This window comes from Cetorhinus maximus, chromosome 16 (genome assembly GCF_964194155.1).
Source record: "Cetorhinus maximus chromosome 16, sCetMax3.hap1.1, whole genome shotgun sequence".
NCBI classification, from domain to species: Eukaryota; Metazoa; Chordata; class Chondrichthyes; order Lamniformes; family Cetorhinidae; genus Cetorhinus; species Cetorhinus maximus.
In genome coordinates, this window is record NC_135894.1 from 68,735,965 (window position 1) to 68,762,130 (window position 26,166).

General features: G+C 42.7%; 1 protein-coding gene across 1 annotated transcript in view; it reads right to left on the reverse strand.

The window, feature by feature from the left end:
- Positions 1–15,991, reverse strand: part of fstl1b (follistatin-like 1b) — a 119,745-nt gene extending 103,754 nt beyond the window's left edge. The window contains exons 1-2 of the mRNA XM_078559981.1: positions 15,732–15,991; positions 15,549–15,605 (exon numbers count right to left, since the gene is read on the reverse strand). Of these exons, the coding sequence (XP_078416107.1) occupies positions 15,549–15,605; positions 15,732–15,734 (60 nt within the window). The 5' untranslated portion in view covers positions 15,735–15,991. The remainder of the gene's footprint in view (positions 1–15,548; positions 15,606–15,731) is intronic.
- Positions 15,992–26,166: the final 10,175 nt, after the last annotated feature.

Sequence of the window (26,166 nt, forward strand, 5' to 3'; positions counted from 1 at the left end):
ACAGGTAGCGCTTACGTTGGGCGGGCCTTAATTGGCCTGCCCACGTAAAATGGTGGCATGGAGCTGATCGACTCCGCAACTGCCCTCCGCCCGCTTCCGCCTAGCCTGCCCACCGCTTGAAAAATTCAGGCCACAGTCCTTGATTAGTAACAGATGGAGCTCAGGTTTCAGCCAGGTAGTACCCCACTTACACAGCATGGGTGAAACATGAATTCTGATGCCTAGGAGAGAAATTTATACATGCATGACATGCAGAATTCCTTTCCCAATAATTAGGTGTTAAATGTTTGGACAGTGCAAATGGCAGGACAGCTAAATACTTTAACAAGTTATAAACAGACGTTCAAAATGACTACGATGTTAAAGTAGTACTATGGGCATTTCTTTTTTTTACACCCGATTTAATACCATGCTTGACTTGCACTTCATGTGGTGTCAAACAGAAGTGGGCTCGAGGGAGTCTCATGCTGCTTCTCTGCATAGTCACATCAGGAACCAATTCTGAATTCTCTCAGTTTTAACACTGATGTGAAGCTGAAGCAGCAAGTGCACCCCTGGACAAATGATTCATGAATTTGATTGCAGTGGCTGCTAGGAGTGCAAGACAGACTTGCATCAGGGTCCTGATGAGTAATAAAATGATCCCCTATAATGAAGGTATGTGGTTTTCACAGCAAAATAAACAGATTTGCTAAATGCTGTCCCCAAACCTCCAGAAAGGACCTAAGTCCCATACAATGAAAATGGGATTGGACTTCTTCCAATCACTTTAAATTGAAGATGCAGTCTGTAATTCATTGCATAATCTGACAACCCTGGTTTAGGAAATAATAGTTAGTTAAGGAAAAGTGCACCAAGCCATAGCTGTGGAAGAGAGTTGTAGATACAAGAAAACAATGAGTAAAGTTTCTCAGTTGATTTTGAACATGGATGTTCTGGATCGATCTACAATGTTGCAGGTGCAGTTACACCAGCTTTCCTTGCACAGACATGTAAATCATCTTCCCTGTCAATGTTTTGATCAATATCTTGTGTAAGACTGATAACATAGATACATATCTCTAACGCTGTAGAAGTTAGAATCTTAAATGAATCCGGACAATCCTATGGCACCCATTGGTCTGCATGGCTTTGAAACATGCAAATATAACTGAAGGATAGGAAAAAGTCCACCCGGCCCATTGAGCCTGCCCTATACTATTACAGTGTAACTTCTGCACACCATGCTACCATCTGGTCCAGCCATGCTATCAACAGAACCTCTATTGTTTTTGTTGTGCATGTAATTTAGATGCAAGAGCCCCTTAGCCTTATGTCAGGGGATTAAGGCCTCACACTGGATATTTTTATAAAATATATCCTCATGGCTAATTTCTAAAACTTTAAAAACTGAACAATGACCTTTTAAAATGGCTGAAGCTATGTCTGTATGTGACCCTGAACCCTGCTACCATGGCAGTATCGCAGAAACCTGCACCTCGCTATCTCTGAAGAGCCACTAATGACCCCTGTGGACTGCAGAGACCAAATTCAAAGAGAACTATACAAAGGCACCTGCATTTCTCAAGTCAGGCCTGGCCAACCGGAGCCTATTTGTCTGCTAGGACAAAGGACTCTGCAACCTCCCTTTCAAGTCTTAATGGTTGGAACATTTAACAATCTCAGGGACCCAGACAAAAAGATACACACCCTTTGTCAAAGCCAGAGTGAAGAGGTAGGAGTCCTGTGACATGAACCTCTAGCTGGTGGAGCCAGTTATATTGCCTTGTTGTATGAAAACTCAGCCTGCCATTTTAACATCTAAAGCACCAGCACAGAAAAGGGGTTCTGCCCAGATTGAATACCTGACCTCATCTACACTGTTTCTACTGGAACCTCTGTAACATTGCCTACAAGACTGATTCATTTCTGCATGCCTACCACCTCATGTGAAATCAACTCCACTGGAAAAGTGGATTATACAGCACTGATTTTCAACCTGCGGATCACCATGAATGGATACCTCATTGGACTTTGATTTGACTCTGGGCACACGTGAAACAATAACTATTTTCTCTGCGGTCTTTGCCCAATAAATCTTTCTTTCTCAATCCCTATTTTACTGTACGAGGGGGATGGTAACATTGCTACTCTCCTCTTGCATTTGAGTGTGCGCAAATAAACTAACCCTTTGAGTTCACTCTATCGAGTTTGCAGTGGGGTTATTAATAAAAATTGGATCGCACCAAAACCAAGGGGCTGTGACCGTACGCCACCGGTTATAATGGGGGAAGCAAATCAAACACCTGTTTACGGGTGGGTGGTGAGAGGAGAAATCAGAGCTGTTTAAATTAAACCCCCTCCTGTCCACTCTGGTGACCATTGTGATTGATTTCATAATTGCAGTTTCTCACACCTAGTATCACCTTGTGATGCAATGCTTAAGAATATCAAAATCAAGGAAAACACAATGATGTTTTAGAATTACATAACTGACAAGAGGATAACTAAGCAAAGAGTGAGAATAAAATATGTGGAGGCAGAAGACGTAGGGATGATTCTTGATGAATACTTTGTGTCTGCCTTTACAAAAGGGGGAGACGATACAGATATTATTGTTAAGGAGTGAGGAATATTGGATGAATATCACTGAGAATCACAGAATTGTTACAGGGCAAAAGGAGGCTATCTGGCCCATCATGTCTGCATCATCTCTCCAAATGAGCAACTCACCTAGTGCCATTCCTCCGCAACCCTGCACATTCTTCCTTTTCAGATTTCGGTCCAATTCCCTTCTGAATGTTTCAATTGAACCTGCCTCCACCATACTCAGACAGTGCATTCCAAACCCTAATCTGTGCCCTCTCATTTTCAATCCTTTCATGAGTGGGAACAGTTTCTCCCTATCTACTCTGTCCAGATACCTCATGATTTTGAATACTTCCATTAAATCTCCTCTCAATTTTCTTTTCTCCAAGGGAAACAATCCTAACTTCTCCAATCCATCTTCAAAACTGAAGTTCATCATCCCTGGGGTCATTTTCATGAACCTTTTCTTGAACCTCTCTAATGCCTTCACATCCTTCCTAAAGTGTGATGCCCAAAATACAGCGTGATGAAATATTTAGCATAAGTAAACAGATCACTAGTTCCAGATGAAATGTACCCCAGGCTGTTAAGAAGCAAGAGAGAAATTAGGGGAGGCTCTGACCGTCATTTTCCAATCCTCCCTGGCTACGGGTGTAGACCCAGGGACGGCTAATGTTGTACCATTGTTTAAAAAAGGGAGAAAGGGATAGACCGAGTAATTACAGGCAAGACAACCCAATCTCACTGCTGGGGAAATTTTGGAAAAATTTCTGAGACACATTTTTTAATCGCTGTATGGAGCATATCTTTTTATTTTCTGTTGGACTATGGATTAGAATTACAATGGCTGCAGGTTGAAAGACATGTCCACTGGGACAGGATGAGAGATATATACAATGTTGCAGTCCTGGAACAGAGTGTGCCATGAAAGACAGGATGGTGTTGGAAAGGAGTCCTGGATCAAGGGAGCTGCCTGACAACAGCATTTTAATTGGCTCCTGACCAGATTTTGAGTGAAAAGCAGTGCAGCTGAATAGCTCCTAGCCTGAAAGGAACAAGACCTAAAACCACTTTCTCCTGTGTGAAGATTCCAGTAATTACACAATAGGCTAGCTGGCTTTTTCTCCTCATATCTCTAACCTGCTCTCTCTGAAAACCCCTCTCAAGAGGCAAAGGGGAAAATCACTGTTAGAGACATTGAAAGGCAAGTGCTCAATCAGTGAACTAAATACTGAAAGTGCTGGAAGACCCACCTTGTGTTATCAATAAGAACTGAAAGGAATTTGGAAGACATCAATCAAAATCAACCCATAGAATCCCGTACTCTAGAATTGGTGCTAATGAACTGTTTTATCCCACTCTTAAAATCCATGTTTTTGTGCGTCTTGTATGTGTGTGTGTGTATAGGGATTTAAGAAGGGGGTAGATAAGTTAAAGTGTTAGAAATTAGCAGTTCATACTTCTTTCTTTGGCCACTGGTTAACAACAGTTTGTTCAATAAACAGTTAATTACTTATTAAGTTTACACACCTGGTGCTCATATTCTGTTAACCTAAATTAAACAGGTAGAATTTTTCTGGTGGTTTAATCAAATTTTTTCACATTTGTCACAGCTCGGGAACAGTGGGGCTTGATATTACTGCGCACTATCCCCAGTGAGTTATGTCAAAGTTTGGGGGCTCGGATCCCAGATATTTTGGAATAAAAGACAACTACGATTTGGGTGTAGATTTAGTAAGTAATAAAAGCTAAAAGGTAACACCAGGTTTATACTGTCAAAAATAAGATGGCACTGGAAACTGCTAAAGCTTTCCTACAAGTGGAAGAGACGTCCCTGACAATTTTACAAGGTATCCCAAAAGCCAGGTTAATCGAATTGGCAAGTAAATTAAGAGCAGATCCAGAGTTAAACAAGTTAGCACTGTAGCTCACACTGAAGCTGAGGCAGGAGGAGTTCCGGAGTGCTACTACATTAAAAACGGAGTTCTGTTGAGAAATTGGAGACACCCTCACAGACCTGCGGATGAGGAATGGACAGTTGTTCTTCAGAGAGTGGTACCGCCCACATATCGTAAGAAGATATTGTGAGCAGCACATGAAATCCGTATGTCAGGACACATGGGGCTTGATAGTGCACTTTTCCCAGTGAGTCCGGACAATCTCACATTTTAATCAATAACAGTTATCATGGATTTGATAAGGTATGGCTGTGTCTGACTAAGTTGATTGGACCTTTTAAGGAGAATCGATGAGAGAAGCACGCTTGATTTAATCTAGGTGATTTTAGCAAGGCTTTTGATAAGATCCCATATGGCAGACCAGTCAGAAAAGTAATAGCCCGTGTTACCCAAGAGATGGTGACAAGCTGGATCCAAAATTGTCAGTGTCAGGAAGCAAAGGGAAGGTCAATGGGTGCTTTTGGGACTAGAAGGATGTCTCCAGTACTAGGTCATTGCTTTTCATGGTACACATATCAGCAATTTAGTTTAAAATGTTGGGGACATGTTTAGTTTGCTTAAGATACAAAAATTGGCTGTGTGGTTGATAGTGTGGAAGAAAGCTGCAGATTGCAGGAAGATATCAATGGACTGGTCAAGTGAACAGAAAGTGACAAATCAAATTCAATCTGGAGAAGTGAACCAATGCATTTGGAGAAGGCAAACAGGGAAATATACAATAAATGGTAGCATACTGAGAAGTGCAGAGGAACTTGCGGGTCCATGTCCATAGATCCCTGGAGGTCACTGGACAGGTAAGGAGGGGTTTGTTTTTTATTCTTTCATGGGATGAGAGTATTGCTAGCCAGGCCAGCATTTGTTGCCCATCCTTAACTGGCCTTCAAAAGGTGGTGGTAAATCACCTCCTTAAACTGCTAGTGTAGATACACCCACAATGCTGTTAGGGAGACTGTTCCTTAATTTTGACCCAGCGTCAGTAATGGAATGGCGATATAGTTCCAATTCAGGATGGTGTGATTTGGTGGGAAACTTGCAGATAGTGGTGTTCCCATGGAACTGCTGCTCTTGTTCTTCTAGGTGGTGGAAGTTGTGGGTTTGGAAAGTGCAGTCAAATGAGGCTCAGAGAGTTTCTACAGTGCATCTTGTAGATGGTACACACTGCTGTCACTGTGCGTCGAACTTAGAGTCTTGTTGAAGCTGCTCTCACCTAGGCAAATAGAGAGTATCCCTGGATAGTGTGAAATTGAAAGAAACATTGTCCAATTCTATGAAGATTAATGGTAGACCAGACGATTGCTGGTTCTTAAAATCTGCCCAAAGAATAACTGACAAAATAACAAAGAGAAAGAAATTAAAGTATGAGAGAAAACTAGCTGGAAATATAAGAGCAGATAAGAGTAACTAAAGTGAGGGTTGGTCCTCTAGAGTGAGCCTGGAGAAATAATAATGAAAGACAAAGAAATGGCAGAGGCATTGAACAGGGATTTTGTGTCTGCCTTCACTGCAGAAGACTTAGAAATCTTCCTAAAGATACTTGAAAATCAAGAGGTGAAAAGGAGGAACTTACAACAATCACCATCACCAGGGGAAAGGTACTGGGGAAACTATGAGACCTAAAGGCTGACAAGTCCCCAGGAACTGATGGTTTCCATCCTAGGGTCTTAAAAGAAGTGGCTGCAGAGATAGTTAAGACATTGGTTATAATCTCCCAAAATTCCCTAGATTCTGGAAGGGTCCCAATGGATTGGAAAATAGCTAATGTAACACCTTTATTCAAGAAAGGAGGGAGATAGAAAGCAGAAAACCATCGGCCAGTTAGTCATAGGGAAATTGCTAGAATCCATTAGTAAGGAGGTTGTAGCAGGATGTTTAGAAAATTATCAGGCAGAGACAACATGGTTTTGTGAAAGGGAAATAGTGTCCAACTAATTTATTAGAGTTTTTTTGAATAAGTAAAAAGCAACATAAATAAAGAGGAACCTGTAGATGTCATATACTTGGATTTCCAAAAGGCATTTGATAAGGTGCCACATCAAAGGTTACAACACAAGATAAGAGCTCATGGTGTAGTGGGTAACATATGGATAAAGGATTGGTTAGCTAACAGGAAACAGAAAATAGGGATAAATGGGTCTTTTTTTTTGGTTTGCAAGCTGTAACTAGTGGAGTGCCACAGGGATCAGTACTGGGGCCTCAACTTTTTCCAATCTGTATCAATGACTTAGGTGAAAGGACCAAATGTACGGTAGCTAAATTTGCCAATGACTCCAAGATTGGTAAGAAAGTAAGTTGTCAAGAGGAGGTACAGAGTCTGCAAAGGGATATAAATAGATTAAGTGAGTGGGCAAAAATTTGGCAGATGATATATGGGAAAATGTGAACTTGTCCACTTTGGCAGGAAAAATAGAAAAGTAGCGTACTATTTAAATGGAGACTGCAAAACACGTAGCTCCAGAGGGATCTGGGTGTCCTGGTACATGAATCACAAATAGTATGCAGATAAAGGAAGGAAGGTAAATGGAATGGTGGCATTTATTGCAAGAGGAATGGAATATAAAAGTAAGGAAGCTTTACTGCAGCTGTATAGGGCCTCAGTGAGATCACATATGGGGTACTTTTTAAGCACTGTCAACAACACCTTTTGGTCTCCTTATTTGAAAAAGGATATAATTGCATTAGAAGCAGTTCATAGGTGGCCAATTTGACTCATTCATGGGATGAAGGACTTGTTTTATGAAGAAAGGCTGAACAGGTTGGGCCTTTACCCTTTTGAGTTAAGAATGAGAGGTGATCTTATTAAAACATAAGATCCAGAGGGGGACTTGATAGGGTGGATACTGGGAAGATGTTTCCTCTTGTGGGGGAGACTAGGAATAGGGGACATTAATGGATTTAAAAATAAAAGATGGTTTCCTTTTAAGACTGAGATGAGATTTTTTTTTCCTCTCTGAGGGTGATTAGTATGTGGAATTCTGTTTCCCAGAAAGCAATTGAGGCTGGGTCATTGAATTTATTCAAGGCTGAATTACAGATTTTTGATAGAAACAAGGGAGTCAAGGATTAGGGGGGCAGACAGGAAAAGTGGAGTCGAGACCACAATCAGATCAGCCATGACGTTACTGAATGGTGGAGCAGGCTCAAAGGGCCAAATATCTACTCGGGATTCTACTTTTGTACGTTTCACTCCTTCTGACTTGTCCCTTGTTGATGGTGAACAGGGTTTGGGTAGTCAGGAGCCAAGTTACTTGCTGCAGAATTCCTAAATTCCCAGGTTCTGACTTGCTCTTGCAGCCACAGAATTTACTTGGCTAGTTAAACTACGTTTCAGGTAAATTATAACCCTCTGGAATTGAACGTCACGGGGAGATGATTCGATTTTCTCTTGTTGTAGATCGTCATTGTCCATCATTTATGTGGGGTGAATGTTACTTGCCACATGCCAGCCCAAACCTGAATGCTTTCCAGGTTTTGCTGCATGTGAGCACAGACTGCTTCAGTATCTGAGGTGGTGAAAATAATACTGAATACCATACAATCAACAGTGAAAATCCCCACTTCTGATTAATGCTTCACTAATGAAGCAGCTGAAGATGGTTGGTCCTAGGACACTACACTGAGGAACTTCTGCAGCGATATCCTGGGATTGAGATGATTGACTTCCAACAACCACAACCATGTTCCTTTGTGCTAGGTATGACTCCAAGCAGTGGAGAGTTTTCCTGCCCGATTTCCATTGACTTTAACGTTACAAGGGCTCCATGATGCCACACTTGGGCAAATGCTGCCTTGATGTCAAGGGCAGTCACTCTCAATTCACCTCAAGTTCAGCTCTTTTGTCCATGTTTGGACCAAAAGTATAATGAGGTCAGGAGTTGAGTGGTCCTGGCAAACCCCAGGCTGATCATCAGTGAGCAGGTTATTGCTGAGTAAGTGCTGCTTTTTAGCACTGTCAACAACACCTTCCATCACTTTTCTGAAGATTGAGAGTAGACTGATGGAACGGTAGTTGCCTACATTGGATTTGTCCTGTTTTGTATGACAGCGCATACCTGTGCAATTTTCCCCACATTCCAGGGTAGATGCCAGTGTTGTAGCTGTACTGGAAAGCTTGGGTAGGGGTGTGGTTAGCTCTGGAGCACAAGTTTTCTGCACTACTGCTGGGATGTTGTCAGGGCACATGGTCTTTGCGGTGTCCAGTGCTTCAGCCATTCCTTATCGTGTGGAGTGAATCAAATTGGCTGAAGACTGGCATCAACGATGCTGTGGACCTCAGACGGAGGCCAAGATGTTTGAAAATGCCTCAGCCCTGTATTTGGCACTGACATGCTAGCCCCATAATTGAAGTTAGGGATATTTGTGAAGCCTCCTCCTCTGGTCAGTTGTTTAATTTTCTAATGCAATTCATGACGCGATGCAACAGGACTGCAGAGCTTATAGCTATTGTGGATTGTTTAACTCTGCCTATAACATATTGTTTCTGTTGTTTAGCATGTGTTTAGTCCTGCGTTGTAGCTTCACCAGGTTGGCACCTCATTTTTAGGTGTGCCTGGTGTTGTTCCTGGCATGTTTTCCTACATTCCTCATTGAACCAGTATTGGTCCCCTGATTCGATGGTAATGGTAGAGTGAGGGATACGTGGGGCTGAGATTACAGATTGTGATTGAATATAATTCTGTTTACGCTGATAGCCCATAACACCTCAGTTTATATCTGAGATGCATCTGTGACAGGTAGATTGAGGAGGACGAGGTCAGTATTTTTTCCCTCATTGGTTTTCTCAGCACCTGCCACAGGCCCAGTCTAGTAGAAGCACCCTTCAGCAGATCAATCAGTAACAGTATTACCGATCCACTCTTGGTGATGGACATTAAGAGTACATTCTGTGCCCTTGTTACTCTCAGTACTTCTTCTACATGGTGATCAGCATGGAGGAGTATTGATTCATCAGCTGAGGGAGGGCAGTAGGTGGTAATCAGCAGGAGGTTTCTTTGCCCATGCCTGACCTGATTCCAGGAGACTTTATGGAGACTGTTGTCAATGTTGAGGATTCCCAGGGCCAATCCCTCCCAGCCCTCTGCCACTGTGCTGCCACCCCTGGTGGATCAGTCCTGACAGTGGAACAGGATACACCCAGGGATCGTGATGGAGCAGTCAGTGAGAATGCCTATGCAAAACTGTTGTTCAACCAGTCTGTGGGCCAACTCTCCCAATTTTGGCACATGACCCCAGGTATTAAGAGAGGATGACTTTGCAGGATTGACTGGGCAGGGTGTGCCTTTGTCATTTATGGTGTCTAGGTCAACATTGGGTGGTTTGCCTGGTTTTCTATAGCAGTTTCATACAACTGAGTGGCTTGCTAGGCCATTTCAGAGGGCAGTAAGAGTCAATCACATTGCTCTGGGTCTGGAGTCACATGTAGGCCAGACCAAGTTTGGACAGCAGATTTCCTTCCCTAAAGGGCATTAATAAGCCAACTGGATTTTTAATGGAAATCCAATAGATTCATTATTATTACTGAGACCAGCTTTTTATTCCAGATTTATTAATTAATTGAATTTAAAATCCCCCAGTTGATGTGGCTGGACTTGAACTCATACCTCTGGAGTATTCATCTAAGGTGTGGATTACTAGTCCAATAACAGTACCACTATGTTATCCTTCCCTCTTCCTTCATTGGCCGAGACATAGAATATAAGAGCTGGGAGGTTACACTAGAACTGTATAAAACACCAGTTAGGCCACAGCTAGAGTACAATGCACATTTCTGGTCGCCACATTACAGGAAGGATGTGATCACATTATGGATGGTACAGATGCGATTTACAAGGATCTTGGCAGGAAAGGAGTACTTTAGTTATGAAGATTGCACAGGTTGGGGTTGTTTTTTGGGAACAGAGGAGTCCAGGGAGAGATTTAATTGATGTATCTAGAGAGTGGATAGGAAGAATCTACATTTTCTTAACAGACAGGTCAAAAACCAGGGGGCATAGATTTAAAAGTAAGTGATACGATTAGAGGGAGTTGAGGAGAAACCTTTTCACCCAGTAGGGTTGTGGGGTTCTGGAACTCACTGCCCGGAAGAGTGGTAGATGCAGAAACCCCCATCATATTAAAGTATCTGAATATGCACTTGAATTTCTATAATCTGCAATGCCACGGATCAGGAGCTGGAAAGTGGGGTTAGGCTGGATAGCTCCTTCTCAGCCAGCACCGACATGGGCAGAATGGCCTCTTTCAGTGCTGTAGTTTTCTATAAACCCAACCTACCTTTTATATATGGTCAAGTTGGTCACAGTGAGCAATCCATCTAGCTCCTTTTTGAATGCTTGCAGAAAATCCAGTTCATAGTTCAACAGCTCTCTGTAAAATGAAGTACCTCCCGAGATCTAACTTAAGTCATTCTACTGAAGATTAGTAGGGGGTTCATAAAGCACCCCCCCGCCCCGCGCCATTTCCTCAAGCTCTCCTCATGTGAACGATCTATTTTGATATTGCGAATCTGGCAAGGACTATATCATAGAAATAGGAGTGGGCCATTTAGCCTCATAAGCTTGTTCCACCATTCAATTAGACCACTGCTGATCTGCAACCCAACTCTACATACCTGCCTTCCTCCCATATCCCCTAATACCTTTGTTTAGCAAAATCTATCAATCTCAGATTTGAAATTAAGAACTGATCTAATGTTAACTGCAATTTGCAGAAGTGCGTTCCAAAATTCTACATACCCTTTGAGTGGTATTTAATGAAGGTAATGGGGGTCTCATTCACTGGAGAACTGGCGAGAGCCCCATGTTACCTCTTTTTGGGAAGGCCCACTGCATTAACTGCCTAACTGGGCAGTAGCAAGTCTCCCCCGGGATCAAGGACCCCGGGAGTGGGAGTCCCACCCACCGAGAGCTGCCAGCCAGAGGCCTACAACTCTTCATTGCTCAGCAGTGCCACCAGGGAGATAGTGGCTGCTGCCAGTACTACTCCCACCCAAGATCTAGGATCACCAATTGACCCAGGCACAGGTGAGTGATGGCCCGAGTGGGGTCATGGGTCAAAAGCAGGGTGGGGCTGGCTTTCAGCAGGCCCCCCCACCCTTCCCAATCCCAGGTCCCTTGATCAGGCACTGAGTGCTTCTGAACGAGGGGCACCCAACACCGCCCCCCCACCCACCCACCGAAACCCGCAAGCAACCCCAACAGGGTTTCCTTTTTGGGGTTCCTGCATGGCGAGTCGCCCACCCACCACCAGGTGAATACCAGCAGCAGCAGCTGATTAGGTCCTAAAGTAGGCATGAATTGCCCACAGAGCCTCAATTTGTAGTGGAGAGGGAAGGTTGTCCATAAGTCTTCCTGCCATTACTCAATCAGGGCACTGGTAGGAACGCAGTGGGGTCCCCTCCTGTCTGATTAAATTCCATTCAGACACCAGGCTTGTCCGGGGGGGGGGGGTAAAATCCCACCCTTTGTGTGCAGAAATGTTTCCTAATTTCAGTCCCAAGAGGCCTGGTTCCAAATTGGACTATGCACCCCCCCCCCCCCCCCACCCCCCCCCCCCCCCCCCAACTCCTCCTCCTCGGCACAGGCTCCCCAACCAATGGGGATAGTTTCTCCCTATCTACCCTACTTGTTCCCCTTAATATCTTGAAAACATCAATTAAATTATGCCTTAAACCTACTAAATTTCAAGGAATACAACCTCAGTTTGTGTAATCTCTGTAATCTAACCCTTGGAGTCCAGGCATCATTCTGATAAATTTACACTGCACCCCCTCCAAGATCTTTCCTAAGGTGCAGTGCCTAGGACTGCTCACAAAGTCTATGTGTGGTCTAAATGGGGATTTGTAGAGCTAAAGCATGACTCCAACACTGCCCGCAATCCCCCACCCCACCCCTTGTATCCTACTCCCTTGCATACGCCAGCATTCCATTAGCCTTTTTGGTTATTATTTGTGACTGTTCCTGGCATTATGATCCATATTACTGGGTCACCCAGTATATCTAGACATGGACCTCCATTGTTTTTAGCATTTCAGCATTTAGAAAATATGTGCAAGGTGGATGATAAAGTGTTTGCCTACATTGAAATTCATTTGCCACAATTTTGCCCATTCACTTCACTTATCAATATCTTTGTATTTTTATGCCTCTACGTTGCTTACAATTCCTCCTATTTTATGTCAGTGGCAAACTTGATACATTGTTTTTTATCCCATCATCCAAGTCATTAATAAATACAGTAAATAGCTGAGGCCCCTAAGCACACAAACCACATCCTACCAATTACAGAGTACCTACCCATTATCCCTACTCTGTCTCTTGCCACTCAGCCAATTTCCTAAACAGATCAATAATTTGCCAAATCCACTTTGTAGAGTTGATGCTAAAGTTGAAAAAAGTGTCAATGTATTATTGGTAACTCAGCATCATCTTCTGTAGTGAAGACGAATGCAAAGTAACAAATGTCTGCCACAACCAACTGAATCTGCCTGAGAAATCTTTTAATGGCCGTAGGTGCTTTTTTTTCTCCATTATTTATGCATTCATGCAATATGCATGTCACTGGCTAGGCAGCATTTATTGCCCTTCCCTAATTACCCTTGAGATGGTGATTGTGAGCTGCCTTGTTGAACCACTGCAGTCCATGCGATGCAAAGAATAATGACTTACCAAAAACAAGTTTTGGTATGAATTATTATATTGAGATTTGGGAAGAGAAAAATCATCTTCAGTGGTAAGAACATTGTCAAAAACTCTCCCAAAAAATATTGAGTGGTAACAGTAAGGTCCATTTCAGTTATGCTGATTCAGAAGGTCATTAAGATTTCAAATGAGCATGGCTATCAATAACAGTCTTGAAATTTTCAGTTGTCTCAGTCTGCACAGCCTTTTGGGGAAGAGTTCCAGATGTCCACTAAACTTTATTTAAAAAAACCTTCAATTTTACTCCTAAATGCTGGCTCTAAGTTTAATACGGTGTTTTCTTGATCAGGATTTATTCACCAGGGAAGTATTTTCTCTGTATCTACCCTATTCAAATCACTATCAATCTAAACACCTCAATTAGATCTCCCCTCATTCTCCCACATACAAAAGAAGACAACCCAAGCCTATGAAACGTGTTATCATAATTTAACCTATTAAGTCCTAGTATTATTCTGGTGAATGTTAACTGTACCTACCCTAAGGCCAATAAACATTTCCTGAAATGCAGTGCCAAAACTGAACACAGTACTCAATCTTGGTCTGACCAACACTCTGTACAACTGAAGTATCACTTTCTGCCCCCTTGAGATTCCATTCATCATTCCGATTACTTATTGTAATGGTGAACTAACCTTTAGGTGATTTGTGTACATAGATACCTAAATCCCTTTGTTCCTCCACAGCATCTAGTCTCTCGCCATTAAGAAAATATTCTGATTTGTGTTTCTCAAAACCAGAGATGAACTTACATTTCTCCACATGGAATCCATCTGCTACTCACACTGAGCCATGATCTATGCTCCTTTGTAACTTGCTGCTCCCATTCACTCACAACTTACTGCACCTCCCCCAACATAAGATCATCTGCAATAGATACAGAAATCTCTATTCCTTTATCCAAGTCAACCTATATTATGAAAAGTAGAGGCCCCAGTGGAGATCCCTGGGGAACACCACATGCCAGATCCCACTAATTAAAGAATTTAACCCTTTATCCAGGATCTTTGTTTCCTCCCTCCCAATTACCAACCCATGTCATCAGGCTCTGTTACAAACAAGAAATTTTTAAAAAGTTATAACATAATGGCAAGGAATTAATAATATAATCAGATTCAACTGACATATGGGAATTTTAAAATTAGACTTTTTCAAATAACTAGGGAAACTATTGTCTTTATGAAATTAGAGTATAGTTAACATGCTAGTAGAGATAACATATTCATGAGTTTTATTTTGCGATTGTAAATTAAGTTAATCAGCAAACACTTCCCCACCCCCATTAAAAACCCACAAAACGGAAGGAAGGATTAGCCTATTTTTAATCACATAAAGTTAAGACTGTATTAGCCCAGTTAACTAAACTTTTTTTATACCTTTTGCTGGATACACAGAACCTTCTTTAAATCGATTTAACAAAATGAATAACGAAGTGGAGTCACTCGAAACGGTGCTTTGGGCTGCAGCGGGCATGTGAAATGCTCTCCTCGGCAAAATTGAGACAAGGTAAGCATTTTTTTCCCATAACGAGCGAAGTACCACATCAATAGAACCCAATGGTGACTGATTTAAACCGCAGAACCCGGGGAGGGAAGGATATGCAGCGGAGTCTCCACCTCTCGGGTATGGGGGGTGAAATCGCTTTTAAAACGAGACCCTCCTCACTTACAGGGTGAGAGTATCTCAGTATCTATTTACCCTGGTTTTCTACAAGAAGTTTATTTTAATTGCTTAGGGACTATTGAGATTTTCTTACAAATTTCCAGTCTATTATTCGTACAAGCTTGCTAAATTGCACGTCATCGTGCTTGCAGGATTTCTATCCCCCCCCCCCAGCTACTGACATGAGGACAACTTGCCACACTTTTCCTCACTTGACTCATGTTTTACAGTTTGCAGACAAAACCTCTCAGCAGTTTTCGGCTCGGTCCTGATTCCGCCGCACACACTAACACATCATTTAAACCCTCATTTCAGCTCCTCTCTCTCTCTGCCAACAAGCCTTGGTGATTTCTCTCTCTCAACATGCAACTCAAACAAGATGAGCAAACGAAATGTTAAACCTCCCCGGCCATAAACAATAAGATTTAACCATTTGTCACGTACGTGCACAAAACACGGACAAATGACTTTCTCCTAAATCTAACTGTTCTACAAAGTCCCGCTACCCGCAAAGGATCAGGATCGATTTGCGCCCGAGCCTGCAAAACAAAATCAGTCCAGTTTTAGGCAGAAACGGAGATCGTGTGAAAAAGGAAAGGAAAGGAGGGGGTGGGCGAGTGAGGAGGGGGGTGGGTGAGTGGGGGGCGAAACAAGAGATCAAACTTACTTCAGCATTTATCAAGGCGATGGTCAGGAGGGCAAAAAACGGAATACTTTTGAATACCTGTTCAAAATAAAATAAAACGTACATTGTGAATGCAGCAAAATCCTATTATTGGACGCGTGGAGGAAAGGGAGGGGGTGGTGGAGAGAAGCTGAAAAAAAGCAGAAGACGGATTGACTTTCTTACCATCTTGGAGCGGTCGGAGTGGAAGGAGCTGTGTGAGAGAGAGAGGAGAGGAATTCGGTCCACACACAACACACAGGGAGGAGGGGAGGGGGGGGGGCGGGAATTGCAGGAAATTTGATCCCGACTCCGGGATTTAAAGCAGTTCCACTCCCCTGTGACGTGGCTCAAAGCGAACACTAAAATCCCAGCTTTACAAAAAGCTTCACAAAACAAACAAAAAAAGCTTCCAGTAGATGCAGCTTCTCACTCTCTCTCTCAGAGATTGAGGGATTTTTAGCCGATCTGGCCGCTTTCCGATGGGAGTGAATCAGGTGGGGGGGGAGTGAGATTAAAGGAATAGCTGCAGGAATTTGCTGTTGTTATTGGAGGAATCGAGGTCACATGATCCTTTAAAGTTGAGAACATCGGAATGGGAAAAGCTGATTATTCCCCCCCCCCTTCCCTCAGTGTCATAAATCAATGCGGCCAGGCAGATAACGGAAAGGTCTGGAAGTTTTACAGGTCGATGGAGCAATTGGATCTTTTTGAATCTCATTACTTTCTCACAATATCTAACAAAAAAAAAACCCCAATCTGCCCTGTGGTAATTCTGCTGTGCAGATGTCTTTCTCCTTCAGGATTTTGCCACATTTCTGGGATTCTGTCTCTCCCGCCCTGTCCGAATGATAAGTTAGACTGCTCTCCCTCTCCCTCTCCACAGGCGTCCGGCTGGATTTCAGGCATGTGTTGTGTTCCAACGCAACATTTTAGAATTGAGAACAATGGCATTTCACAATTATTTGTCTTGATTCCTTCTTACTGGATGAAAGCAAAGCTGTAAAACCAAATCTGCCTTCTGAGAAAGTTCAAAGTGGCCAAAAAAAACGTCACCCTAATCTTTGTTCTAAGTTGAACAAAGTCACAGAATTGTTACAGTGCGGAAGGAGGCCATTCGGTCCACCGTGTCTGCACCCGCTCTCTTGGTGCCTTTTCCCCATAACCCTGCACATTGTTTCTATTTAAATAATCATCCAATGCCCTCTCGAATGCGTCAATCGAACCTGCCTCCACCACACTTCCAAGCAGTGCATTCCAAACCCTAACTACTCTCTACATGAAAAAGTTTTTTCTCATCTCAGTTTTGCTTCTTTTGCAAATCACTTTAAAACTGCTCTCTGGTTCTTAATCCATTTATGAGTGGGAACAGTTCTCCCTATCTACTCTCTCAAAGCCCTTCTATCAAGACTCCTCTTAGCCTTTTCCTCTCCAAGGAAAATAGTCTCAACTTTTCCAATCTTTCCTCATAACTGAAGTGTCTCATCCCTGGAACCATTCTCGTAAACCTCTTCTGCACTTTCTCCAATGCGTTCACATCCTTCCTATTATGTGGCATCCAGAACTGTACACAATACTCCAGCTGAGGTCTAACCAGTGTCTTATATAAGTTCATAATAACCTCCCTGCTCTTGTACTCTATGCCCCTGTTAAAGAAAAAAGGAAAATACTGCGGATGCTGGAAATCTGAAACAAAAACAAAAATTGCTGGAAAAACTCAGTAGGTCTGACAGCATCTGTGGAGAGAAAGACAGAGTTAGCGTTTTGAGTCCGTACGGACTTGAAATGTTAATCCTGTCTTTCTCTCCACAGATGTTGTCAGACCTGCTGAATTTTTCCAGCGATTTTTGTTTTTGCCCCTATAAATGAAGCCTGGAATGCTGCATGCTTTAGTAACAGATCTCTCTACCTGTCCTGCCACCTTTAATGACTTATGTACATATACACCCAGGTCTCTCTGTTCCTGCACACTCTTTAGAATAGTAACCTTTATTTTATACTGTCTCTCCATGTTCTTTGTACCAAAGTGTATCACCTCACACTTCTCCGCGTTGAACTTCATCTGCCACCTATCCGCCCACTCCACCAATGTGTCAATGTCCTCTTGAAGTTCTACACTGTCCTCCTCAGTTTACAATTCTCCCAAGTTTTGTGTCATCTGCAAATTTTGAAATTGTCCCCTGCACACCAAGATCTGGATCATTTATATGTATCAGGAAAAGCAAGGGTCTCAATACTGACCCCTGGGGAACTCCACTACGAACTTTCTTCCAACCAGAAAAATATCCATTAACGAATACTCTGTTGTTTCCTATTCCTCAGCCAATTTTGTATCCACGTTGCTACTGTCCCTTATATTCCATGACCTATAACTTTCCTCACAAGTCTGTTATGTGGTACTGTATCAAACTCCTTTTGGAAGTCCAAATACAGCACATCAACGGCCTTGCCCTCATCAGCCATCTCTGTTACCTCTTCAAAAAACTCCAGCAAGTTAGTTAAACACAATTTTTCTTTAACAAATCCATGCTGACTCTCGGAATCAATCCACATTTTTCCATGTGACTATTAATTCTATCCCGAATAATTGTTTCTAGAAGCTTCCCCACCACAGAAGTTAAACTGACTGGTCTGTAATTGCAGGGCAGACCTTTATAACCTTTTTTGAACAAGGCCATAATGTTTGCAATTATCCAGTCCTCTGGCACCTCCCCCGAATTCAGGGAACATTGAAATATTATTGCCAGTGCCTCTGTAATTTCCACTCTCACTTCCTTCAATATTTTTGGATGCATCTTATCCGGTCTCAGTGCCTCATCAGCTTTAAGTACTGACAGCTTATCCAACGCCTCATCCTTATCAATTTTAAACCCTTCTAGTGACTGAGTTGTCACCACGGCCTGGGCAGCATCTGCCTCATAGGGAAAGAAAGTATTAATTTAACACCTCAGCCATGCCTCATGCCTCTATTTGTAAATCCCCTTTTGGTCCCTAACCGGCCCTCCTCCTCTTTTTACCACCCTTTTACTATTAATGTGCTTATAGAATACTTTGGGATTTCCTTTTATGTTAGCTGCCAGTCTTTTTTCATAATCCCTCTTTGCTTATCATATTTGCTTTTTCACATCCCTTCTGAACCTTTTGTAGCTTGGCTCTCAATTGTATTTGCTACCTGACACCTGTCGTAAGCACACTTTTTCCTCTTTAACTTAATTTCTATCCCCTTTGTCATCCAAGGAGCTCTGGATTTGTTTGTCCTACCCTTCCCTTTTGAGAGAACATATCTTGGCTGTGCCCAAACCATCTCCTCTTGAAGGTAGCCCATTGTTCAACTACTGTTTTTCCCGCCAACCTTTGGTTCCAGTCTATCCAGTCCAGATCCATTCTTGCCCTTTGCATGTCTGCAAATCCCTGAAAGTAGCAGGACTGATAGTAAGTAAGGTGGTTAGAAAGTATACATGATTCTTTCCTTAACTTGCCCTGGCACAGAAGAGCAAGAGTGGGGGTGGGGGTGGGGGATGGTGGTTGGTGGTAGTGGTGGTGGTTATGGGCGAACTGTAAAAAACACTAATTAAGCAACAGTGTGCAGTCTGGTCATCACATGACAGGATGCGATCACACTAGAGAGTGTACAAGGATTTATGAGAACATCAGCAGGAATAGAAAATTTTAGCCATGAGGAAAGACTGGATAAGCTGAGCTTGTATTCTTTGGAACAGAGGAGACTGAGTGGAGATTTAATTAAGACGATTAAAATTGTGATGGACCTGGAATGGATATGAAAGATCCATTTCCCTTTGCAGGGAGATTAATAACTAGGGGGAATAGATTTAAAGTAACTGGCAGAAGCATTAGAGGAAACTTGAGGAGAAACATTTTTACTCAGAGCGTACTGGGGCTCAGGAACCCACTGCCTGAAGGGATAATAAAGGCCGAAACTCTCATTACATTTAAAAAGCAGTTGTACATGCAGTTGAAGTGTTGTAACCTCCTATGCTGTGGACCTAGAGCTGGAAAGTAGAATTTGACTAAAAAGCCCTTTTTCAGCTAGCACAGGCATGATAAGCAGAACAGTCTGCTTCTGTGCCATAAATTTTCAATGCTTCTATGTTTTTCCTGATGTCTAAAACAACATTCCTCCATGATCAAGATGATCCAACAGAGATTGGTTGAAGATCCGTCGCATTTGCTATTTGTTGGATTTTTCTGTGCATAATTGGATTTCACATTAACTGTGTAGCAACAGTGACTGAATTTAAATGTAATGCTTTTGTTATAAATACTTTGGGATGTCTTGAGGATATGATGGGCTGAATCTTCTCAGGAGTGTTAGACTGTAACTTCCATCCAATGCTGTGACCTGGCCAGGACCCAGGTCCAGTTTAATAAGTTCATTGGGGTCTGTTTGTGGTTTCTGGACAGAGATAAAATGTCTGAGAAGTTACTGAAAAATGCAAATGGGTTTCCTGGGTACAAATTGACTTCTCCTCACCATTTCGATGGAAGATATTTAAAGGACAATGGCTACTAGACTTGCCAGCACCATGAAAGTGGGATATCAAATAAAGTCTTTCAGTGAACTAATGATAACTGGAATGTTGATAGCCTATCAATCATCCAGCCCACACCCCCAACTGTGTTTCAATTACATCAGCTCCAAACCATCATATGGACAAAGGGATACATTGATACTGCCATCACATGACTGAAACTGGCTGGAGCCAGCATGGAAGTCTGGGAGGGAGAGATCACACCCAGAGGGAGAGATCACACCCAGTTAAAGGCAAGAACCCTGCCTTGAAAAGACCATCATCTAAGCCAGTGAAAAGGGGCTAATTCATTTTACCTGAAAGATTATATTTCTTCGCTACAGGAGCTCGGCTGCAATTTCATCTGAAAAAGCCAGAAACCTCCAACTTCCATTTGCCTTCAAGGAATCAAGAAGAAATCCTTCAGGCCTGCCATGTTCTCACCCTTTATCTTAATGACTGGTTAAACAAGTAACTTGTTTCTTGTTACTCTAGCGCATATTATATCTCTAGAAATAATTTTTTCTTAAGTATTGTGCCTGTGTGTTTGGGGAATGGATGGGTGTTGCATTGACATTTTGGGTATTGTGAAAATAAATATTTATTTTTTCTTTTGATTTCAACTTACAAGAAAGCCTTTTGTGTCTGTTCTTTATGATCACAGCACTCAAAGGGGTCAAAACACTCCCTCACAAAAATACATCTTGTTGTGGTCAACCAAGAGGTGAGAAAAGGGGGTGAATTACCCTACCATCTCTCCCTGTCTGTAACAGACCCCTGACAGGAAGAGGAAGTCCACCATCAGTCAGGAATAATTGCTTAATGTTGTCATGGAGCAGGGCTTTTTATCATTTAAAGTGGAGGAGGCATTGGGACAGATGCGACCCCAATGACCAGGGTAGAATTACCCTTTTAGGCCTTAGATTGGCCAGAGGCCTTCATTCATTAAGAGGTTACAAACTAAGGGCATGGAATGGTGTCCACTATTAGCCACTCTTATTCTAAGTCAGGATCAGGATTCTTTCCACCACTGGCCCAGGGACTACTGCCAACTTTCTCCTATTGTTCCTGAGGTCAGTGGGGTGAGCAATAGAAGACCGGGAATAGGGATAGCTTACTGGTCCCTGCCTTTCTACTTGCTTGGGCCAGGTGAAGAAGGAGCCACCAGTAGTCTCTCCCAGCAGGGGAGGTGGCAGAAACATGCTGTTAGATCATGCTTCATAGTTTTTCCAGGCTGCTACATAATTTTTCTTTATGTATATCTGTTTTTGATGGAGTTCCAACAAAATTGTGAATAATGGTAAAACTTGCCTTCGCATTACCATTGTGAATACAATATGGCTGCTTATCAATAACACAGTCATGAAATGTGCCAGTTAAAACAGGTATTTTAAAATACGCATGTTAACAATGCAAAATGGCAAATGGAATGTTGCAAAGGGAATGGAATATAAAAGTGGGGAAGTTTTACTGCAGTTGTCTTGGTGAGACTATAGCTGGAGTAGAGTTTTGGTATCCTTACTTGCAAAAGTCACTTGGTAGTACTGAACTCGAGTATTGCCAAAAAAAGAAACATGCTGTCGAAGCTTTTCGCCTTGCATTCATCGGGACAGATGCAAGAATGCCAAATTTCAAAGGGAAACAACAATTTATACCACATGAGAAGAGGGTGTTGATTGGTTGGCAGGTGGATTCTGATTGATAGAGGTGTTGCCATGGGTGAGTGCAGCAAGGAACAGTTAACTGCCAAGCTTTTGTTTAAATTCAAACCAGGCAAGTTGACTCGATTGGTCAAGGCATTGCCATGGGGAGTTGATCCAGGGAATTGCTATCCCCTAAGCCTTTGTTTAGTTGGAAAAAGGCACAATGCGTGGACATGTTCTATTTGTTTGCTGATGCCCTTGTGTGTGAATATATGTAGCTTCTAGCATGCATAAACAAGCCTGACTGATAATCTTAAATTGGTTGTTAATGTAGTTCTTAGCACAGTCAGAATTGTTTAGTAAGTTAAAAGCAAAATACTGTGGATGCTGGAGATCTGAAACAAAAACAGAAAATGCTGGAAAAACTCAGCAGCTCTAGCAGCATCTGTGGAGAGAGAAACAGAGTTAATGCTTCGCGTCCGTACGACCCTTCTTCAGATCTCTTGTTTAGCATCATGGAATCACATCTAATGTTGGGCACTATGCCCTGAGTTTTGCAAGAACAAGCTGGTTGAGTATGGTCAGTACTTTGCCTGTTGTGAACAGCCAAAGGGGCGTGCTTTTTGATACGATCCCCCAGTTTTTGGGATGTATGGCCTATACGCCTGGCATTACACTGGCACTGAAATTAATATAACACATTACTCATTTGTGTGATAGGCAGAAAAGCTTCTTGGCTTGATGGCAACATCCTGTTAGGAAGAATACCACTCATGTTGCATAGTGGCATGTTGCTGTTTTGAAGAAAAGTTGAACAGGTTGGGCCTATACCCATTGGAGCTTAGAAGAGTAAGAGGTTATCTTATTGAAACGTCTAAGATCCTGAGGGGATTTAGTAGGACGGATACTGGGAAGATGTTTCCTCTTGTGGGGGAGACTAGAACTAGGGGACATAGTTAAAGACTAAGAGGGTCTCCCTTTTAAGATGGAGATGTGGAGAATTTATTTTCCTTGAGAAAAATGGTTAGTATGTGGAATGGTCTTCAACAGAAAGCAGCGGAGGCTGAGCCATTGAATTTATTCAAGACTGAATTAAACAGACTTTTGATAGACAAGGGAGTCAAGGGTTTCTGGGGGCAGACCACCACAGGGGCTGCCAAATGCCAGAGCGGACAGATTAAAAGTCCCACTGTGGTTATCTGGAACTTTGTCCCAGATGTGTTTTTTCTGTGTCTTCTAGCACTCACCCCTCACCCCCCCACCCACTCTCCACCTCCAACCATGCCAACCCATGTCCTTCCACCTAGCCTCAATGGCCCCTCATATTCTCTGTGCCACCCCATGCCCCCACTCATCCCCAAGCCCCCTTATGCTAACAGTGCCCACTCATGCCTGCTGATGACCCCCCCCACCCCCATCCCCTTGGCCCCTTATAGCCCCTATGCTAACTTAGTGCCAAATCATTGTAACCCATGCCCCTAGCCACCACTCTTTGTCTTTACCTCCTCCATGCCAACTCACTCAGTATTCATCAAGGGCAGACTTCAGCAACCATGCTGAGATTAAATGAAATAAAGCTCTAGGTATCTATTACAGACTTCACTATATAAGAACACACTCTCATTCATAAAAGCCTATTCAATAATCCCCTCAAGTACTTTATCCCTTATAAAAACAAATATTTGTATTCATCAACCCACATCGCAGACAGCTAATCTTTCAGTAACCTCTTGGAGCTGTCAATCAAGCTGTGAACTTACAGCCCCCACTGTGACAATGACAGGTTGTGGAAGCAGTCAAGCAGTAATAAAGCTATAATGACAACACTTAAGGTTATGTCAATAAACACCTGTTGAAACTGCAAGCACAGATTTCTTTCAATTCACAGACACAGGCTAATTTTTTGCAAAAAGTAAATAATTTAAATTTAAATAATTTGACAGCTTGACAGTTCTACAAACCTTATCTGCCCTTTATGAGCATTTACATCTACTCTAAAAATTCATAACTCAAACACTGTGGGATAAGGCTCTTGCTCCAGCAAAAATGGCATCTGTTTGAACTCAGCACTGAGTTCAGATGGCCTTGCTGAGCTTGGGTTTCTGCCATGTGTGAGTCAGATCCCGATCCCATTCTGGTTCAGGCCTTTCCACTGCCTGCCTATTGGATTCCCTTTGGCCCCCAGATTATTAAAAGAAAACAGATCATTTCCTTGGCGTGAACACCCAAGTGCAGGCTAGTAAGCCTCATCTCACTTGGTGTACAGGCTACGGCCTATGTTGGGTCCCAACTGGGCCATGGAAATGGGAACTCTCGGCGTAGGGAATCTTGCCCTTCAAGCTGCCCCTTGATCTTGTTGTCCCTTTAAGGGACGTATGGAGGTTTATCTCTTTACAAGACTGACTGGAAAATTCCAGTGTCAAATGGATCTGATTCTGGGTGATACTTTACTGGGTGATAACTATGAGCTATGCGCTACGTGGCTCATTCACCAGTCTTAACATTGAATGGTGTCCTTCATTTGCGATGAATACAGCCTCCATTTCTTTCACTGCATCCAGCATATAAATTTCAGCATAACCTCTCAGAAACTGGTGATAAACATCCATCGTTCAGGAATTTTACAATGCAAAACCTCTTCTGTTGTGTTAAATGACTGCTGGTGTGCTGGTACCCTTTAAATTACTGTCAGATGTGAACATTATGAGAATGCCCCTGAGGCCGCTATTCTGTAGGCAGAAACCTTCACAGACTAACAACACCTAAATTCCTGGGTCCAGGTGATGCAAAACCATTGTCCAGGCAGGTGGGGAAGAATTCGAGATGAAACACGGTTATATGGAACCTCCTTCTTTAATCGTTCAATTTGAAATTCTGAGTAGACCTTAGAGAGAGAGGTGGGACTGGTGATGGTGTCCAGTCTGGTGATGATTGGGAGAGGTGCAGGCAGTCTTTAAGTAGCGCTAGCACTTGTGATAACACTGGCTCCCCTGCTGATGCATGCAGCAAATGAACAGCATAGGTCTCACTGGCTGCATGCAGCTATCATTTAAAGCAGCAGGCACCAATTTAACGCACTGCCTACAACGTGATGAACAGGCACGGATTAATGTACCATGACTCTCATGCCCATTTTCGGGCATTAGCCAGTTTCACCCTGTAATCTTTTATTATTAAAACCTGTAAATTTGGAAATTCCTTATTGTATGCAAATTGGGGCAAATGTTGTGATGCAGATTAGTCGGCTAGGAACAACTGTTTACACTTCATAAGTAGGATTAGCCCAGAAATTCCTGGGGAGGCCTTTCTGGGGGCAGGCGTGGGGTGGGACAGAGCTTCCTAGCAAAGCACTGAAAGGTGCAGATTTTAAACTTGCTGTTTTTCCGATGATGATCAATCGCTCTGCTGTAGGGAATGCAACATTATAAATTTTGGTCTGCTGGATCCTTATGAGGTGACTTTAAACGTCGTAGTGAAAATATTGTAATGTTGTATTATTTCATCACAAATGTCAGTGTACTAATTTTGTTGGAACTCAACAGAACAAGTCCCATACGGCATACCAAAAGGCTTGACCTTTAAGCATTGCTGTTTGCTTATGTGAGGTATGTGTCTTACTTTCTGATGATCATTTGCCAGCAGCCACTACTTCAGAAACTTCCCATCTAATTACCATGGTGACCCAGCTTTTGAACAGCTCCTTTATGCATCATTTAGGATAGTCATGCCTCGTGCAGTGGGTAGGCAGGCATTCAGTAATTGTTTTGACCATCTGGAAACATTCTTACAAAGGACGTGTCAAAAATGTTACAGCTGTTCTCTGGCTATCTGCTGGGTGCTTCATGTTCTGAAAAGGGTGCTTTGAAAAACCTTTTAAATTTGTAAAGAAGGACATGAGGCAATGATATAAATCATACTGAAATACATCATTATGGAGCTCTTCTGTTGCATGGTGGCTAAATGCTCTGGCTGGCCTTATCATTGTCGGATATGGTGGGGATTAAGGGTGATGGGATAACATTTGGCACTCCCAGCAGGCCTCCCACATTCTACCCTCCATAAACTAGAAGTCATCCAAAACCCTGCTGCCTGTGACCCAACTTGCACCAAGTCCCGTTCATCATCGCCCCCATGCTTGCTGAGCTACATTGGCTCCTAGTCAAGTGACGCCTTGATTTTAAAATTCTCATCCTGTTTTCAAATCCCTCCCTTTCTCTGTAATCTCCGCCAGCCCCACAACTCTGAGATAGCTACTGTCCTCTAATTCTGTCCTTTTGAGCATCCCCAATTTTAATTGCTGCAACATTGATGGCATTGCCTTCAGTTTAAGCTCTGGAATTCCCTCCCTGCTGCTCTCTGCCTCTCTATTTTGCTTTTCTCCTTTAAAACATTCCTTAAAACTGACCTCTGACCCAGCTTTGGTCATCTGACCTGATGGGCAGAATTTAA